This window comes from Hesperophylax consimilis, chromosome 23, assembly GCF_061612785.1.
Source record: "Hesperophylax consimilis isolate HC1 chromosome 23, BYU_Hcon_1.0, whole genome shotgun sequence".
NCBI lineage: Eukaryota > Metazoa > Arthropoda > Insecta > Trichoptera > Limnephilidae > Hesperophylax > Hesperophylax consimilis.
The window spans coordinates 16,964-38,187 of NC_142858.1; the positions used below are offsets into that span (position 1 = coordinate 16,964).

Here is a 21,224-nt window from a genome sequence, read left to right on the forward strand (position 1 = left end):
GACAAAGTTCCAATGAATGAATGTCCAAATGGACAAAGTTCAATTGTATCAATGTCCAAATGGACAAAGTTCAATTGTATCATTGTCCAAATGGACAAAGTTCCAATGAATGAAGGTCTAAATGGACAAAGTTCAATTGTATCAATGTCCAAATGGACAAAATTCAATTGTATCAATATGTCCATTTGGACATTGATACAATTGAACTTTGTCCATTTGGACATTGATACAATTGAACTTTGTCCATTTGGACATTGATTTAATTGAACTTTGTCCATTTAGACCTTCATTCATTGGAACTTTGTCCATTTGGACATTGAAACAATTGAACTTTGTCCATTTGGACATTGATACAATTGAACTTTGTCCATTTAGACCTTCATTCATTGGAACTTTGTCCATTTGGACATTAATACAATTGAACTTTGTCCATTTGGACATTGATACAATTGAACTTTGTCGATTTGGACATTGATACAATTGAATTTTGTCCATTTGGACATTCATTCATTGGAACTTTGTCTTTGGACATTGATACAATTGAATTTTTTCCAAAATTTGACATTGATACAATTGAAATTTGCTCATTTGGACATTGAAACAATTGAACTTTGTCCATTTGGACATTGATGCAATTGAACTTTGTCCATTTAGACCTTCATTAATTGGAACTTTGTCCATTTGGACATTGATACAATTGAACTTTGTCCATTTGGACATTGATACAATTGAACTTTGTCCATTTGGACATTGATACAATTGAACTTTGTCCATTTGGACATTGATACAATTGAACTTTGTCCATTTGGACATTGATACAATTGAATTTTGTCCATTTGGACATTGATACAATTAAACTTTGTCGATTTGGACACTGATACAATTGAACTTTGTCCATTTGGACATTCATCCATTGGAACTTTGTCCATTTGGACATTGATACAATTGAACTTTGTCCATTTGGACATTGATACAATTGAACTTTGTCCATTTGGACATTGATACAATTGAACTTTGTCCATTTGGACATTGATACAATTGAACTTTGTCCATTTGGACATTGATACAATTAAACTTTGTCGATTTGGACATTGATACAATTGAACTTTGTCCATTTGGACATTCATCCATTGGAACTTTGTCCATTTGGACATTGATACAATTGAACTTTGTCCATTTGGACATTGATACAATTGAACTTTGTCCATTTGGACATTGATACAATTGAACTTTGTCCATTTGGACATTCATCCATTTGAACTTTATCCATTCGGTTATTGATCCATTTGAACTTTGTCCATTTGGACATTGATACAATTGAACTTTGTCCATTTGGACATTGATACAATTGAAATTTGTCCATTTGGACATTGATATAATTGAATTTTGTCCATTTGGACATTGATATAATTGAACTTTGTCCATTTGGACATTGATACAATTGAACTTTGTCCATTTAGACCTTCATTCATTGGAACTTTGTCCATTTGGACATTGATACAATTGAACTTTGTCCATTTGGACATTGATACAATTGAACTTTGTCCATTTGGACATTGATACAATTGAACTTTGTCCATTTGGACATTGATTCAATTGAATTTTGTCCATTTGGACATTGATATAATTGAACTTTGTCCATTTGGACATTGATACAATTGAATTTTGTCCATTTGGACATTCATCCATTGGAACTTTGTCCATTTGGACATTGATACAAATGAACTTTGTCCATTTGGACATTGATACAATTGAAATTTGTCCATTTGGACATTGATACAATTGAACTTTGTCCATTTGGACATTGATACAATTGAACTTTGTCCATTTGGACATTCATCCATTGGAACTTTGTCCATTTGGACATTGATACAATTGAACTTTGTCCATTTGGACATTGATACAATTGAATTTTGTCCATTTGGACACATCTCTATGTTATTCGGCTGACGGGAAATGTGTTTTAGCCGGAGGACAATCCAAGAATATCTGCATTTACAGTATTAACGAATCAGTACTTTTAAAGAAATTCCAAATCACATTAAACAAATCATTAGATGCAATGGGCGTAAGTATACAGTTTATTTTTACAAATTCCGTAAATTCACATTAACATAACATGTTATAACCTACATCCATGTAATGTTTTTATTTAGAAATTAATATTGAATATTTTCAGGATTTTGTGAGTCGGCGCAACCTGACGGAATTTGGAAATCTGATGCTTGTGGAGAAAAGGAGTGAATTAGAAGGAGGCGATGTTAAACTAAGGTTACCAGGGGTGAAGCAAGGCGACATGGCCGATAGAAACTTTAAACCAGAGGTTTGTTAAATAATATTATAGAATCAATCAGGCTCTTTTAGATGCCATTTTCTTTTTTGTTACATTAGCTCCACATAGGAGGCCCTGAGGAAAATAATTATCCTCGGGGCCTATGTCATCTTTAGGATGCTGTGTGGAGGGTATTTTTAGTAAAAGAAGGAGAAGGAGTGTGTCCAGGAGTGACAGACATATGAATTTGTGGTTATCGTGGTGTATAAATGAAAGATCTCTCCAACTCAGGTATAGTGTTTATTTATAAGTTGAAAGCTGATTTACACTCACAATATTTCACGTTTATTTATGCACAAATACTATGGAATGTTCGCGAAACTAGGTCGTAGTACTCGTAGGTAGCAGCTGTTGACGATAGTAAATACTGAATACTAATAATTATGCTCGCTGCGTCGGGCTTATTTATATTGTTCGGCTGGTGGCAACAGCAGGTAGTTAAATGGCAACTAAATCGAGGCCACTCGCTCGGTCTGGCCCTTTCCCGAAGTTTCGGCGGCGTGGCAATTATGCCTAGGCGGCAGACTTGAACCTTCTGGCGAGTTCTCATAATGTGAAAGACCGACTTGCGATATTATTGTCGTCGTTAGACAAGTAGGTGCTTGTAGTACGTAGGTTGCTCTGTTTTGATTTCGACTGCGAGTACGTACCTAAGTAGCAAGTACGTACCTAAGTAGCGTCGAGCTGCTTATTATTAATGAATTAATCTGGATTCTTCTGCTACAAATTCATGAATGCGTTGTTCCGAAAAAGCCCTGTTGGAGTGGTCAAAAGTTCTCCCTCAACCAGTCTCCTGATCTGGCCCACCATGCGTTTGGTGGACAGACGCGTCGCTCGCCAAGATCCGGATAAACCTCATCCCATGAACCCGGCAAGCCCTGTTAAGTCACCAAACGAACTGCTTGAGGTGACCTATGACAGATGTGTCGGTTATCCAATAAATGGTTCCGGAGCGGCGGTACCCATACCCGCCTCCCTAATTGAAATCCCTGCTTATTTCTTAGTTCTGTTCTGCACGATATCAGCCTTATAAATTTAATTTTATAGCAATGTAAATTATACTATTTTTAATTTAATCCTTTCAGGTGCGAGTATTCTGTGTACAATTCTCTCCCACTGGTCAGAGCTTCTCAGTGGCTACAACAGAAGGATTGATGCAGTATTCCCTGAACACAGGTGGAGTGTTCCAGCCGTTTGAACTTCAGCTCAATGCCACTCCTCAGATGGTGAAGGAGGCCCTCAATAAGCAGGAGTGGACGGAGGCCTTGATGGCCGCTCTGCAGCTGAATGAGATGAAAATCATTCAGGAGGCTGTTGAACGAGTATCTATCAGTGATAGTAAGTTTGCACAAACAGTTAATACTTTTGTATACCTATGGCTGCAAACCATCCCAAAATAAATCGAATCATTACAATAAATCAGTAACAATAGTAGAATTACATAGTGCTGTCGCTGTCACTTCCGTCTACTCTTATGTCGAGTCTAACTCGACATTTTAAAATATTTAAAAATGTTTAAATCTGATTTATTATATCCGAATTCTTTGTAACACAATCTAAAAACGTCAAATTCTTCATTAATTATTAATTATGAATTGGTGGCAGATAAATCAATAGTAATTAAGGACAAGCAAAGGGTTACATAAATAAAATTACACTGTTTCACATTACTTAGTATTTTCCATGCTCTGGAACAGATCTTTCCTGTTTGTTTCTTAAAAACCATCTATAAATGGAATATCACTAAATTATTATACAGGGTGTCCAGGGGTAAAGTGCGCTGACTTCGGTAGGTGATTATTTTACATGATGGTACAAGTAAAATGTATAAATAAGTTTTTTTAAATTCCAACTTTTTTTCCCATAATATTTTTCTGTAGAAGATTATTTATTTTCCCATATAAACAATTCAACTTTTCCCGCAGACACCTTGTTGTAACATCGAACTTGCAACCGATTTAGTTTTTAATACAAATAAATTAATTATTGTTTATTTATTAGTTTTTTTAATTTATTTCAGTCCAGCTTACTATTGCAAGTCTTCCCGATGAATACTTGCACCGGCTTCTCAAAGCGATTTCCACTTTGTTTGAGGACAGCCGCCACATAGAGTTATACCTGCATTGGATCAGCTATGCGACAACAATACACAATTCTCGTCTGCAGGGAATGTTCGCTATGCCCACACTTCTGGCTTTAGAAAAAACACTTTCTAGAAAATATCAACAGCTGTCTGAAATGTGAGTTCTTCCCGCACAATTAAACAGATAATATTTTGTTATTACTTGCTGACTCGATGATTGAATGCTTGTCTGTCGAATGGAGGCATCAAATGTTCATTTTTCTGAAATTGTGAAACTGGTGAAATTGACATTTGAACCCCAGATCTTAATTACAAATTTGTCTTTTTTTTTACAGCTGCGATTTTAACAAGTATACAATGCAATACATTCAGGATCTCGGGAAACGCAATCGACAGAATGAAGAACAAATGGAAGTAGATGAGCACCATTCGGGAAGTGAATCTAGTGGAAGAGGAACTGCTGATTCGGAGAGTGAAGAAGATGATGTTGATGAAGAATCTACTTGAATAGGCTACTTGCATCTTAATTAAAAAAATATATGAAAAGGCATTATGTATTGTGTAAAAAACTAAACATAAATTATATATTTTTTTACTTCTCAATCTCTATCTAGTATTTTTATTAATTTTATTAACCTGTTGTGTTTTTATTTTAAATTTTTTTACCATAATTATATCCAGGTACAACCTGGGTGAGCTTTATTGAAGGGAATTTGCTCCTCTGAGAATATTCTTAAATATAAAATACTAGGTGTGATATCTTAGATAGTAGTTTAAGAGGTTACTTATAGATGGCATTGGTAACAATAAGGCCATTCATACAAGGAGATACTTACAAGCGACTCGAGTTTGTCGTGTAGCATACATGCTGCTCGTGAGTGTCCTTCATACTATTTTGCTAGTGTTCGCACACAATGTTACGCATTGACTATTGGTTTGACGTCACTTGCACGCTGCTGATAGTACTGGTAGCACACTACACGTCTTGCATTCGCATCTACTACTCGTTTGTCAGAGATGATGTTCGAACACGATTTGAATGTTAAATTCATTCTGGAGGTAGGAAAATATCCATGTTTATATAACTATAATTTACCAGAATACATGTTGTGGATTGAGGTTCGAAAGAAAAGTCAATTTGACATCATTCTCATGTAGTTCCTTGGTGGCGACAAATGTCCTCCAATTAACATTTATTTCGTTGTTTGGATGAACCTTAAATCATCTTTATATCGTTTTTTATGCTTGTAAATATGTATGAAGACGAACAATATTATTGTCTTCGTCGCTAGAGTCCCTTGACATTGTATTAATTCCATGACTGCACTTAAAGAATGATCAAGTTCAGTATAATTCAGGCAGTGCCGTGTAAAGAAACCAGCTTTAAAGAGTAGCATATATTGGTAGGTTGCGTAACAGTCTTGTAAAAATCTTTGCGTACGAAGAACCAAAAGCTGTCTATAATGCAGGGATTGAGAGGTAAATACCATTGGAAATTATTAGATGTTGATTATTTAAAAAAATTTGCGAGACAACCCATAGATAACACTAAAAACGAATTGTTTCACAGAATTGGAAAATTCATCAAATTTCAATGTTAAAATACAAGTCATGGGGCGGTTGTTACGCCGTTTTTTATTTATTTTTATTTCAAAGAAAATTTGCATTGGATGATACATTTTGAATATTATTTCAACCGCCATGTGATGGATGCCTCTGTTATGGCGAGTGAATTTTACAGATTGAAGATTTTAATATTATTCATAATTATAGTGAGTTATACAATTCCGATTCAGTTAATATTTTATGTGATAAATAATTAATTAAACATTGACAAAATTGACTTCGATAAAAACAGAACGTAAATAGGAAACTTATAAATTTGATGAATTTTTCAAATTCTGTGAAACAACCCATCCTTGTCTAATACATAACTAATGATATCCACATAAAAAGCAATATTCTAGATAGTTATATGAATGTTTCCAATTAGTAGCATTATTTAAAGTAGGGTGATGAAGTTTACATGGGCTAAGTCTGTGTACTTAATTCGATTACAAGGCTGTCCGCTGGGAAACCTTAGAAAAACACTTCAATGTTTGTATCGATGAATATCCACTGTCATTTGTGCAGCTAACCTACAAACATCCAAAATGGTTGAAGGTATGGAAAATTTTCATTAACTTTCTTTGCAAATATTTAAAATTGAATAGTTATAAGCATTCAGATGGTGAAATAAAATACATTCTGAAGATTTTTTCATAAATTTATTGTGGTGTGTGTTGTTACATTAATTTACTTTATTAAAAAGATAAAAATCAGACGGTACTAGGTAGTAGCTCATATTAACTAATAATCTTCAATTGATTGTTAGTGTAAACTTCTGATTAGTGAAGACGTTCACTTCATACTTACATTTATCTAACGGCTTCCGTGGCCGAGTGGTTACAATCCTCGGCTACGAATTCGGAGGTCGCAAGTAAATTTTCTTTGATTACTTTTTTTCATTTTACAATTTATCAATTAAAAATAATATATTTTTACTATATTTAAAATATGTAAAACCACCGTTCAGAATTAAAATGTTGCTTCAAATAGCTTTGTTTGGTGACCAGGTCTGAATAGCCAGGTAGGTACTTCCCAACCTTCTTCTTCCCCATCACCTTCCCTTCCCCACTACCTTCCACCTCACAAAATACGCCAATTGCATATGCCGTAGTCTCACTGGCTCCAAACGGTTGAGATAGTTGAATAGTGACGTGTTTATGTATATAAATCTGTTTGGCAGTGATGGATCCAGGAGTGGCAAAGACAGGGGCCTATAAATACGAGGATACGACTCGCTATATCGGGGAATGGAACTCCCGAGGACAGAAGCACGGGATGGGACACCTGGTGTTGCCAGACGGTACTAGGTACGACGGAGCCTTTACTAATGGACTGTCTTCCGGCTTGGGTGTTATGACATTCCCCGATGGTGCCAAGTAAGTTTTAAAGTTTCTCGTACTAATAAACTGCCCTTAAACTTGCGTAGATTTCACATTTGTTTTTCATACAATAATTATTCGTTATTGATGACTTGTTAACAGATCACAACTGCTTTTGTTATCAGATTGTTTTACTGTGTGTGCATATTTTCGTTATGTCAATGTTTCTGTTTCATATTATGATTCTTAAACCTTAGTATTAAGGTATGTCAAAAAGCAGGAACCTGCCAGTGGTAGTTTAAAGGAGTTGACTGTAAATAAATTTCGTGTTATCGAGATGGGAAGTTTAGGTTAATAAATCCACCTACCCGAAGTTGGATCTGGTGATGCTAGTCCGCGTCCCACACTTTTTTTTGGTTTATGTGCTCGTTGTACGGAACGGCTATGGGAACTTTTACTTCTGTCATACTAACGAAGTGTGTTGAACAGCCAACAGCACTTGTAACTTTAAAAAAGAACTACGGTCCAAGTGAATATTTTTCACATCAACGTAAAACGGGGTTTAGAAATTAGTGCCACTTTCTAAAAGGAAATAATCCTACATCATATTCTAACTACCTCATTGTTTTATATTAGCGTGTAGAATGGCCATTGCATGGAAGTTTTTTTTTGATGTAGGTACATAATGAATTTATCAATGAAGCAATTTTAAGATGTTTAACTTCTCAAGCGCCAAAAGTACCCATTGGATAAAAAAATTGTATCCCTTGAGCGCTGGCGTATCCATATGGATTAGTTGACAGGAGCTCGGCATTCCGAAGTTCAATATAAATTAATTAAATTGAGTGGAAGAAACACACAGCATTAGCAAAAAAAAAAAAATTATGATAATTTTCCTGTAAATGTCAATTATCAAATTCTGGAGTCAAGCATAACCTCACACTGAATGTTCTAAAATTTTTTCCAAATCGGTGTTACTCAGTGTTGCCACAGTAACGTAAAATTTTAATGCCATTTTATTAAAATTCTAGACTTTCTTGGAAGACTTTATGTTGGAAAACGACTCAAGGACTTTATTTAGTCCTGGTGCGGTCACGTATTGTTGTTCCAAATAAAGGCAAACAGTCAGTGACAATAGAGTTTGAGGGGAAATGTGACACTATTAATAATTGGCCCAACCACCAGCTGATTGTAATCATGTTGTGTTTGTTTGATTAGATTTGAAGGCGAGTTCATGCAGGGGTGGTTCCACGGCCACGGGGTGTTTTGGAGAGCAGATGGAATGAAGTACGAAGGGGAATTCAGAGGAGGGAGGATTTGGGGTCTTGGTAATATTGTCTTTCTTATTTTAAATCTGATAGTTAATCCTTGAAAATTAATCCACATTTAAATCTGACATTGATGTCCAAATTGATAATAATTTACTTATCTATAAAGGATATTATAATCTATCTGTCTGAAATTTGCATAGTGTTTTTGCTGTGATAATTTCTAAGGTTCATTAGGAACTTTCAGCCCGCAAGATCATTCAATCCCAATATAAGCTGTGTAGCTGAGAAATAACCGTTTAAATAAAAAATAAGATGAGACATTATATTTTATATTATTATTCAATATTTTTTCACTGTGCAGTAAGAAAGTATTATGAAAAAGTAGGTTTTAAAACTCCGGCAAAGCCAGGTATCAAATTATTGTTATAAAAATGATTGTTAAGGTCTAAATTAACACATTAAATCTTTTGGATTGCAGGCATAGTCACATTCAGTGACGGAAGCAATGGATTCCCTAGAAACGAAGGTTTCTTCCAAGACTGTCGACTCATGAGAAAGAAACGATGTGCAGAAATAATTCAGCGTGCACAGAAAGTAGCATACATGGCCAGAGCGCAATGCCAACCTATTTAACAAACAAACATCGTATTATTTATATCTGGGATTCGTAAATCATTCCTAACTTATATAAGGTAGTTATAAATTGTTCGTCTGTTCACAAAAAGTATACCCAATTTAAGATACAAAACAAAAATATTAATTAACTATTGTATTGTTAACGAACTTATACCATGGTCTGTTACATTAAAATTTCGTAATAGTATCACCAGGCTTACCTTGCCAGGGCTCCTACCACATAGCAACTTGACGGACGTAAATATCTCGCTAACGAGGATAAAGAGAATCCGACGTACCGGCCCATAATACAGAAAAAAATGGCGAATATTATAGACCTGATGGCCCGGAACAAAGGTATTTTTTGCAATTGTCAAGGGCGTATAGCTGTAGCATTCACGTGGGAGGGTTGTTGGATTAATTTTTGTTGTGTTTTTCAGGAATGTAATCTACGAGCACTATTTTTTTTGCCTCTATATTATTTACTATACTTACTTGGTAATAGTATAACTAGGCTAATGACTTCTACGGGAGAGCACCTCGACGGGCAATATGAATCTTAGCTAGCCAGAGCAACTGACATACCGGCCCATAATAAACGCAAAAACAAGCAGAATATTTTCAGTTGCATAATATGTGATTGTTATACTAAAATCAGAAACAGTACTTGTTTTGAATGTCAGTATTTTATTTAGAAGTATTTTCAAAACATTTCTCTGGAATCGAATGTACCTAAAGCGAGAATGTTTTTTCAATATTTCTGACAGTTTACATATTTATTTATTTTCGAGTTAGCTTTATTTTTTATTTTTCACATCTTCGTGTGTGCTTTTATAAACATATACACAGCATTTTATAAACAATTTATAAACATATACACAGGTAGATTGTTTGGCAAACATAATCTTTCTTTAAATATTTCAATAAAGTGACAAAAAAGAAACATTAATAATTAATGTTTTATTCCACAGCAAATTCCGGCCTAAAGAAATATGTTTTTGAATATTCTTATTTCATTACTTATAATTGCAGCACTTTTCAAAATTATTCAAAAGGTTATAGAATTTAATAAAAATAAAAATAAAAAAACTGAAATATTGAGAAAGAATGCATCAAAAATGATCAGAACCATTGGTGTAAGTAAATCGTTTTGTAACAAGTTTATCGATTTATTTATACATGTTATCGTTTTAATTTTTTGTTACTACTATTGTTTTCAGCTATCTTTCCACAACCATGATCAAAAAGAACACTGTTTATACCACATTGGAACATGTCCAGAGACAATTAATTTTAAAATCGGAGGCAGCACGCCATTCCTGGTAAAAAAATAATATTTATTTTACAAAATTTAATAATATTTAGATATGTTGTGTTACTCATTTGCCACATCCTAGGACTAATTGATTATTATTTTGTTTTATTTGTTTACTGACATGTTATTTTTCAGAAAGCATGCGCCTCCGGGTGCAAAGAAATAGTGCTGTTAATGCTTAAAAAAGGTAAAGGAATAAAAATTTCTTATCTGGTATTTAAAAATATTTCCCTTGTGAAAATATTTTGCAGAGTTTCACAATAAGTTCTAATAGGTACGTAAATGTTGTGCTTAGATGCAGGCAATGTTTATCACTTAAATATATTTAGGTGCGGATATAAATACCACGACATCGAGAGGAGACACGCCATTATATCTTGCTGCGTGTGCCGTGATGACCAAAAATTTGATCGATTTTTCCATTTTGGATTTTCTGGTTGTAGCCGGTTAGTACTTATATTTACTTAACGTTAATTATAATTTACCGACTTGCAAACTTATCTGAGGGCATTTTAGGTCCACGGTGTAAGCTCAAGGTTCGAAAGAATATTAAACAAGGTTCGCTCATACATGGTGTAGATCGCTGATTGGTTAGAAAGTCGTAGCTTGAAGTCCGCATTTTACCGGGAGATTTGAATTGACTGCTGTATGACTTATTTATGTATTTACTAACTTACGGGAAGTTAATTGCAAGGAGAAATGTTACAATACAGCATAGGGCACCAAAACACTTATAATAATTAAAGAGAATGTCAAGTGAAGGTTTTGATGGATATGAGTCAATCATACTGTTAATAATTTACAAAATGCAGATGAGATCAAAGTCCGTCCTAAGTTTTTTCTGAAGAAGAAATAATTAATTTTACTACAAGTTCATCGTAAGAGTAATCGCCTCCTTCTAGGCCTAATTTCCATGCAATTCCCGTTAAGAAGCTATGCGGATTGTAATGATTTAGCAAACTATTTCAATATTTACCAAACTATAATGATCTGGATATGAGACAGGGAAAGTAATTTTATTCGTACGAAGAGTCTCAAAAGATGGTAGATAGAAAACGAATTTTATAAAATATATTATGATAAAACTATACTAACAGACCGAGCGATTAGTCATAATAGACCCGATATATTAAAATAGAAAATAAAACATTTTTTAACTTATTTCCACTTGTTTATTTTACCAGTACCGGTTTCATCCTATTATGGACATCTTCAGGCTGGCAATTGAAATTCTTTTGTTACAGAATTTATACAAAATTAGGTACACAATGTCAAGGTAGGTACATATGATTGGGTTATTAAATTACAATGGTTCTTTAAGGTTAATATGTCATAAATAAGAAATAATAATATAACAATGGTCACTTTCAAAAATAATAAAAAATGCTATAATTAATAATAAGTTTTCAAATGAAGCTCATACAATAAAATCAATTAAAAATAAAATTAAAGACAATAATTTAATTATCTCAAAAGCTGATAAAGGGAATAGCACAGTAATTCTACCAAAAAATATTTATATTGAAAAAGTGCAAAATGTACTAAACTCTAGTGATGTAATTTTATTGAATAAAGATCCAACCCCAAAATTTACCGCAGAAATAAATTCAATTCTTAGTACATGCAAAACACTTGTTAAAGATAAATTCCAAAAATCCTACCTCACTGTCATGAACCCCCAATGTCCACGATTGTATGGACAACCTAAAGTTCACAAATTAGATATACCAGTGAGACCCGTCGTAGCTTATAACTCAGCACCAGCCTACAAACTAGCAAAATACGCCAATAGAATCATTAAAAATACTTTAAATTTCAAACCAAAATATGGTATTAAAAATTGTTTACAACTAATACACCTGATAAAAGATATAAATATACCAAACAACGCCTCTCTAGTGTCATTTGACGTTGTTAGTCTATTCACAAGTGTACCTACAGATGAATTAAAAATAATAATCAATAACTACATGGAGAAATCCAACATAAATATTATAAAAAAGAGAGAAATTAATCAAATAATAAATGTGTGCATAAAACAAAACTTTTTTAGATTTGATAATAAATTCTATTTACAATCGAAAGGGTTGGCAATGGGTAGCCCAATCTCTCCAATTTTAGCAGAGATCATGATGGACCACTTAGAAGAGACCATTGAGAGGTTAGTGTCCTTTAAGAATGTTGTTTTCTATCGGAGATACGTGGATGACATTTTGATCGTATGGACTGGTACACAGAGGCAGCTGGATATCTTCATCAAGGAGATAAATCAAATCAATAGGTCGATTCAATTCACTATGGAGATAGGAGGAGATAGAATCAACTTTTTAGATGTAGGAATTAGGATTGTTAATAACAAGTTGGAATTTTCAATATACAGGAAGCCTACATATAGTGATAATATCATCCACAGCTCTTCGAGACATCACATCTCACACAAAATGTCGATATTCCATTGTCTAATCCATAGACTGTTACATGTACCATTGAATGATATAGATTACAATAATGAATTGAATGTTATCAAAGCTATTGCGGTGAATAATGGTTACGATAGCGGAATAATAGATAATTTAATAAAAAAGAAAAATAAAAAACTCACTATAACTTCAATTACATATGGCCTTACACCAGAAAATGAAATTGAAACAAAACAATGGTGTAAAATACCATACCTTGGGAAAGTATCAAATAAAGTTTCGAAATTGATAGACAGTGACAAGAAGTGTAAGACATCTTTTTGTAGCGTGAATTCTTTGGGTAAGATATTAATAAACAATAAGGATAAGAGAGATAAATTGGAGAACTCTGGAATTTACCAAGTGAATTGCTCGAATTGCCCTGCATGTTACGTGGGACAGACAGGAAGAGCAGTATCGACCCGTATAAAGGAGCATTTCGCATGTTGGGTAAATCGAAAGGGAGATTTATCGAACGTAGCCTTGCATTTGCTAGAGAACCAACATACTTTTGACAAGGATAGAGATGTCAAGGTTCTTCACGTTTGTGAAAAGGGACAGAAATTAGACAGATTAGAATTACTAGAAATTAATCGCCTAACGAAGAAAATTGATCGTAAATATGTCATGAATAAACAGTTGGAACATGGTGCTCAGTCACCATTAATATATCCATTGTAATTAATTTTAATAATGTTACCTTAGACTCTGAGGTAACATTTTATTCTAAGTAATTTGCGATGTATGTATTGATGATTATTGAACATTTTGATATTCATGACTTATTTACCTTAAATAACAGTTGTGTAATTTAATTATGTAATCTTCTGATCCTTTGTTACAAACGTTAAGAGTTTTGACATCTCTATCTTGATAGAAATAATTTTTGTTTTCTGGTAAATGCAAAATTATGTTCAATAGATCATAATCCCCCCCCCCCCACTTTTTGATTTGCTCAACTAAGGAGGTGTTCTTTTGTACAGTTTGATTCTTCTCTTCCGGATTGTCCTGCATGGTATGCAGGAAAATTCATTATTTTATTTACTAAATTATCGATTATTCTGCTATAGTGACCATTGTTATATTATTATTTCTTAAAATTAAACAGTAACTTTGTGTTTACAAAGTTACTGTTTAATTTTAAATTATAATGTCACATCACAAAGTAACAGCTTCATATGAAGAAATATTATTTCTTATTTATGACATATTAACCTTAAAGAACCATTGTAATTTAATAACCCAATCATATGTACCTACCTTGACATTGTGTACCTAATTTTGTATAAATTCTGTAACAAAAGAATTTCAATTGCCAGCCTGAAGATGTCCATAATAGGATGAAACCGGTAGTGGTAAAATAAACAAGTGGAAATAAGTTAAAAAATGTTTTATTTTCTATTTTAATAATATATAATTCCACCAAGTATAACAGTATAATAAATAAAGTCATAAAAGACCCGATATAGTTTTACATGACAAAATTAAAAAAATAACTTATATCATTGATGTCGCTATACCAAATTCCTGTAATATTCAAAAATCTGTTAGCGAAAAATTAAGAAAATACACAGATTTAGGAAATGAAATAAAAAGAATTTGGCATTCTCAGACTATAAAAATATTACCATTCGTTATTTCGGCTACTGGCATTATACCTAGCTCTCTAATTAAAAATTTAGGCGTATTAGATCTTTCAAAAAATTATATATAAAGATGCAAAAGTCGGTCATTTTGAATACATGTAGGATAACAAAAGATTTTTTAAATATTTATGTTGAGGGATCAGTAGGATTTATAGGCCCTGTTAGAATTTCTACCGAGCCGAACCCTCTGATATGAAAATATCTGGAGTCGGTGAATTATTTTCCCATTTGATCTCTTGTGAGTTGACGTGTTGTTCTTGTATTTATTTTGCTTATATAATGCACTTACATAATGTTGATTGACTAGATCAGGGCTGTCCAAACCACGGCCCGCGGGCCGCGGTTTAGATTATTGCGGCCCATTGAACCTTTTTTTAACCGACTTCAAAAAAAAGTCCGGTTCGGTTACACCGACTACAAAGAGGTCTGTAGGTGTACCCACTGCATATAATAATACTTTATTAACTTCACTTGTATGTATGTTTGTTTGCTTGCTTGCTTGCTTGTTTGCTTGCTTGTATGTAACTCTCCTGCTGCCTTCCTCGGCCCTAGTGGTAGCCGTTTCTCAGGCTCCCTCTCCGGAATAAAAGTTACCTGTTAGAACCATAGTCGGTAATAAAGAAACTACCATTAAATAAATATAGTTTAAAGAAACTAAAAAAACACGCTTTTGTAGCATACGAAACTAAAAAGTGAAAAATAAATATAGTTTAAAAAAACTAAAAAACACGCTTTTAAATAATATCGAACTAAAAACTTCAAAATTATTTTTAAAATAAGCTTAAAGCAATAATGAATGAAAAATGATAGTATTATTGTGAAAAAGCGTCGGGCGCACGATATACGAAAAATATGGCACAAAGCGCCCACGCTTTTTAACAATAATACTATCATTTTTCATTCATTATTGCTTTAAGCTTATTTTAAAAATTATTTTGAAGTTTTTAGTTCGATATTATTTAAAAGCGTGTTTTTTAGTTTTTTTAAACTATATTTATTTTAATTAATAATTGCTTTAACTTAGTCCTTTATTTATTTCGGTAATTTTTGGATAGGGCCTGACATGCTTATTACGAATATTTTTTAGAAAAAAACTTTATAATCGCCTTAATTACTATAAAAGAACACTTTTTGCATTTCGGGCGGCGGAAAATTATGAATTTAAATTTTCAATTGCGTTAACCAAAATTCACTTCGCGAATCGATGCAGCGGCAATCAGCTGCCATTAGGTACGTCACTGTTATGTTGGTATCCCTGATACATTGATTTGTATCACAAACCATGTTACACAAACCTAGCGTAGCCGGTAAACTAGTTGAAAACTGGGATGTTTTTCTTGCCTTGACGCGAGCAGGCGTTATTAAGGGGCACTTTCCTTTGTATCACAAACCATATTGAAGATAGCAACGGTCGTATTTAGCTCTTGAATGCATCAGTGATACCAACATAACAGTGCGTTCCTAATGGCGTCGCGTTGTCGCCACATCGATTCGCGAAGTGAATTTTGGTTTTATGCAATTGAAAATCAAAATGCATAATTTTCCGCCGCCCGAAATGCAAAAAGTGTTCTTTTATAGTAATTAAGGCGAATATAAAGTTTTTTTCTAAAAATTATTCGTAATAAGCGTGTCAGGCCCTATCCAAAATTTACCTTTATTTCTTGTCACATTTTGTATGAAAGCAATTATTATTCAGATTTTAGTTCATTATCTTCTTTGTTCGAAGTTTTAAATACATTAATGAGCAAACTATTTTTCTCGCGACGAAATTCAAACGTTTTGGGTATGTTCGATCACGTCGCTCACATCACTATTGACTCGAGAATTCGGGGAATTCCCCGAACTCAAAATAGGTACCTACCGCGCATCGTTCATTGGGCATTTGTTTGTCACTTGTCATTCAACGCAATGAAAGTTTTGATTGCGCAAGGTTACTCTCAGGTTATTAAAGACTTTTACATTATTTTAAAGTTTGGTATTACGTTGTTCGCTTTGTGTTTGAGTATATTGAACTTTTCATCATGTCTACAAAGAAGAGGAAGTTAAGTGAAGAAAATCGTACATTCAATGCGAAATGGGAGTTAGACTACTTTATCTCCAACAATAACAATAAAATTCAGTGTTTGATTTGTATGCAAGTTTTATCTGTAAGTAAAGAATATAATGTTAAGCGACACTATACTTCTTTACATGAAGAAAAGTATAAAAAACATGTCGGTGAAGCAAGAAAAGTTATGGTGGCTGAGTACAAAAAAAAACTAATACAGCAAACAAGTATGTTTTCAAAAGTAAGTACTGAGAATGAACAAAGCTTGGCTGCCTCATATGAAGTTTCATTACAATTAGCCAGAGCAAAAAAACCATTTAGTGATGGAGTTTTAATAAAAAAATGCGCAGTTGAAATGGCTAAACGCTTTATGCAGCCGAAATTAGCGGAAAAGTTTGAATCTGTTGCATTATCTCATCAAACGGTGGCGCGACGAATAGAGGACATGGGTAATTATATTACAAAAAAAATATGTGATTACTTTGTAGATTGCGAATACTATTCAATATGTTTGGATGAAAGTACCGACCAGACCGATGTCAGTCAATTAATAATCTTTATACGTTGCATTTCCAAAGATTTTACAATCACGGAAGAAATGCTGGATTTAATACCATTTCATGGAACAACTAAAGGCAGTGATATATTTGAAGCGGTTAACAAAACTATAGTAGAATATGGAGGATTTCGTAAGTGTTCTTGTATTGTGACCGATGGGGCAAAAGCTATGACCGGGACAGTGACAGGATTCGCGGGACTTCTAACACAAAATGGCATTGATTGCCCGTTGTTGCATTGTATTATACATCAGGAAGCCTTGTGTGGAAAATCTTTGCGTCAAATGAATGCTATGAAAGTTGTTATAAGGATAACCAATTTGATTAGAGGTGGAAACAGGGCATTGACACATAGAAAATTTAGAGACTTTTTAAGTGAAATCGATGCAAACTATGGAGATTTACTATTGCATTCGGAAATCAGATGGCTAAGTGCTGGCCAGTGCTTGCAACGCTTTTTCGCCTTAAGAAAAGAAATACCTTTATTTCTAAAAAATGAGATATCATCTGACACTTCTGAACTACAAGATAAAATGCAAGATCCTCAGTTTCTGGCTGATCTTGCGTTTTTAACTGATATGACGCAACACTTGAATGAATTTAATTTAAAATTGCAAGGTAAAAACCTCAATATAGCCAACATGTACGGAAATGTGAATGGATTCAGAAGTAAACTGAAATTGTTCAAAACGTCTCTACAACAGCCGGCCAACTACCGCCCCATAGCGATCACATCAGTTCTGTCCAAAGTGATGGAACGTGTGATCAACGACAAACTGCTCACATACCTCGAGAAGAACAAAATTATCAACGACCGTCAATACGGATTCCGGCGGAACCGCTCGTGCGGTGATCTTCTCGCGTATGTGACGCATGTTTGGGGGCGGTGCCTGGAACGTCACGGTGAGACCCAAACGGTCGCACTAGACATATCCAAGGCCTTTGACCGGGTCTGGCACCGAGGACTTGTCAACAAATTGCATTCTTACGGACTTCCCGCATCCCTGTGTACGTGGATTGCTGACTTTTTAAGGGATAGGTCGATTCAGGCGGTTGCTGACGGTTTCACCTCTTCCTCGCACTCCATAAATGCTGGCGTCCCACAGGGATCGGTTCTGTCTCCGACTTTGTTTTTGTTGCACATCAATGACCTTTTGACATGTGCACCGATTCATTGTTACGCGGATGACAGTACAGTTCATGATAGCTTTTTGTTTGACAAGCCCCCAAAGGGCACACAAACTCCAACGGCTCGGAGGGCTTTGAAGCAGAGAATGGACGGTTATCTCGAGAGTATTTCCTCCTGGGGTAAAAATAATCTCGTCGAATTTAATGTTTCAAAGACCCAATCCTGTCTGATTACGTCTAAAAGGGATCCAAATGATAATCTAGTCTCCTTCAACGGAAGCAATCTTCCGAACAGGCCTTCCATTGATATGCTTGGTGTAACTATAAGTGACCAGCTCAGGTACGGGGGCTCCATCGAAGCCAGAGTAAAGTTGGCCTCTCAGAAGCTGGGCGTACTGTACAGGGCCCGCAGATACTTTAATAGTACACAACTGCTCACCCTGTACAAATCGCAAGTGCGCCCTACTGTCGAATTTGGCAGCCATCTCTGGTCTGGAGCCCCAAAATACCTGAAAAAAACCCTTGACTCTGTGCAGAAACGGGCGGTCCGTTTGATAGATTCCCCAATCTTAACAAACGGACTCTTTAGAGCACAGGCGTCAGGTAGGTATGCTGTCCTTGTTCTATCGGTATTACAATGGAAGATGCTCTGAGGAACTAGCGTCATTGATCCCTTCGGCACCGGTGCGTAGCCGGGATACACGCCAAACGCGCGCCCAACATTTGTACACAGTTGACACTTGTCACATGAGAACGGGTCGCTTCTACGATTCGTTCTTAAGTTCAACAGCTCGGCTGTGGAACGAACTGCCGGCCTCTGTGTTTCCTCCCTCCTACAACATGGGACTCTTCAAGACCCATGTTCACTCCTTCCTCTCCACAAAAAGACCCTCCACACAGCATCCCCAAAGATGACATAGGCCCTGAGGGAAATTATTTTCTTCAGGGCCTCCTGTGTGGAGTAAATATAAAAAAAAAAAAAAAAAAAAAAAAAAAAAAATGATTTTTCTTTTTTTTCAAGTTGTAAAGAACATTATTTAGAGATGAAAAATTTTGAAGAATGTAATTTTTTGGACCACCTCAAATACATGGACGAAATAATCGTCGAATTTGAGCGGCGTTTTGCAGATTTTAAAAAAATTGAGAGTGATATAGCTCTCTTTACTCATCCATTAACGATCGCAGTTGCGAGTGTGAAGATTGATTATCAATTGGAACTGTGTGATCTGCAATCAGACCCCTTTTACAAGGGCAGAACAGAAACAGGAATTGATTTTTTTAAGCTCCTCGCTGAACGTTTCCCGAAACTGACGAATTTCGGGCAAAAAATGGGCTCGATGATGGGCAGTACCTACCTTTGTGAAAGTGCATATTCAACAATGAAGTTTATTAAATCGAAATACAGGTCTTCATTGACAGATACTTCACAACCTGTTGAATGCCCGGAAATTCCAAGCTTTTTTGAAAAAAGCCGCGCGCAAATTACTCTCCTGCCTTTTGGTCAAACATCCGTTTAAAAACAAAGAAATTGTTTATTTTGCGATTGTTTTCTGTTTATCAGATAATGTATCTTATTATTCATATATATTACATGATAATATTGTTACAAGTTTTCCCAGAATAGCTAACTTTAACAAAAAAAAGTGTAAAAATTTTCCCATTCGGCAAACAAATGTAAAAAAAATATATTCATAAGAAAATTAACTGATTTTTTTATTTCTACACAAACCTGAATAAACCCCTCGTGAAAAAAAATAATCCAAAGGTTTTTTCGAAGAAGTAATGCCATTGACACTTCTTTGAAAATGTAAAATATTTTCATTTATTCAAAAAAAAAATCAAACGTCAAGTGTCCACTTAAAAATTTTTTGTGTCGTATTTTATAAGTATATGATAACAATTCTTCCAGATTTCGGTAGTTTATACAACTGTTGTTACTAATAATATTATTTTGTACAAGAAACCTGTAAATAAATAATGCTAATAATAAAATTATTCATTAGGACGTAAAAATTTTGACATTTCTTACGAAGTAAATTTTCATCACTTTTCTTGGGTGAAATATTATAAAAATTACATCAAAATAATGTAGATAAAACTATCTTTCTGATGATACCTCAAATCTATTATTTCCACAATCAATTTATATAAAAAATAATGAAAGAAGTAAGAGGTTACCTTATAAAAATTCGCGACGTTTCTGCATTGTTGTCAATTCGCCCGCTATAAATGGCCGCCGGCATCCGTGTACAGATGTGTTCGAAAGAACAGGGTGACAAAAAAATCATGACTCGAGGAATAAAAATAAAATTTGCTAATATTTTTTTATTAATATTTATTTATTTATTTAAATACGTTTTTTTTTAAATTCAGATACTGTGTGGTTCAAAATAAATAAGAAAAAAAAATCATCATATTTATTTCAGTTTTAGAACAGGTACATGAAACACGTTTTTTTAATCTTTGGTCGAGAGACTGCGAAAAAAATCATTTTTCACATACATAAATTTATTATTATAATATTCAAATTTTTAGACACTGTTTCTGTCCTCCTCAAAAGTGGAAGATACAATGAATGGAAACGAAAATTCAAACAATGCAAAGATGCACAATGCACTTGTTTCAGTAAACATTTTTATTCAAATAATGCACAAATACACCCATTCAATAAATATTTAAAACCATAAATAACAACAACCAGTACCAAATTACAATCACAGATAACAAAATCCAAGTAACAAATGATAACACACATTCAACAAATAACAACCGCAACCAACATTCAAAGAACAATAACATTATAACAAACAATAACATTATGACAAACAATAACATTATAACAAA

At 34.2% G+C, this 21,224-nt stretch overlaps 2 protein-coding genes across 2 annotated transcripts; both read left to right on the forward strand.

Moving 5' to 3' along the window:
- The first annotated feature begins 1,978 nt into the window (after window positions 1-1,978).
- On the forward strand, window positions 1,979-4,922 carry LOC149412185 (periodic tryptophan protein 2 homolog). The gene is made up of 5 exons (XM_089645676.1): window positions 1,979-2,068; window positions 2,180-2,323; window positions 3,418-3,670; window positions 4,353-4,572; window positions 4,751-4,922. Exons 1-5 carry the CDS (start codon window positions 2,063-2,065, stop codon window positions 4,920-4,922), a joined length of 795 nt encoding a protein of 264 aa, XP_089501802.1. The 5' UTR covers window positions 1,979-2,062.
- Window positions 4,923-7,205: 2,283 nt separating this feature from the next.
- Window positions 7,206-9,246, forward strand: LOC149412186 (MORN repeat-containing protein 4 homolog). The gene is made up of 3 exons (XM_089645977.1): window positions 7,206-7,399; window positions 8,561-8,670; window positions 9,092-9,246. The coding sequence occupies exons 1-3, from the start codon at window positions 7,206-7,208 to the stop codon at window positions 9,244-9,246; spliced, it is 459 nt and encodes a 152-aa protein (XP_089502103.1).
- The last annotated feature ends 11,978 nt before the right edge of the window (window positions 9,247-21,224 follow it).

Coding starts and splice junctions, on each gene's coding strand:
- LOC149412185 (XM_089645676.1), top strand. Junction 2,324..3,417: donor ATAGAAACTTTAAACCAGAG/GTTTGTTAAATA, acceptor TAATCCTTTCAG/GTGCGAGTATTCTGTGTACA. Junction 4,573..4,750: donor TATCAACAGCTGTCTGAAAT/GTGAGTTCTTCC, acceptor TTTTTTTTACAG/CTGCGATTTTAACAAGTATA.
- LOC149412186 (XM_089645977.1), top strand. CDS start 7,206: ATGGATCCAGGAGTGGCAAAGACAGGGGCCTATAAATACGAGGATACG. Junction 7,400..8,560: donor ACATTCCCCGATGGTGCCAA/GTAAGTTTTAAA, acceptor TTGTTTGATTAG/ATTTGAAGGCGAGTTCATGC. Junction 8,671..9,091: donor AGGGAGGATTTGGGGTCTTG/GTAATATTGTCT, acceptor TTTGGATTGCAG/GCATAGTCACATTCAGTGAC.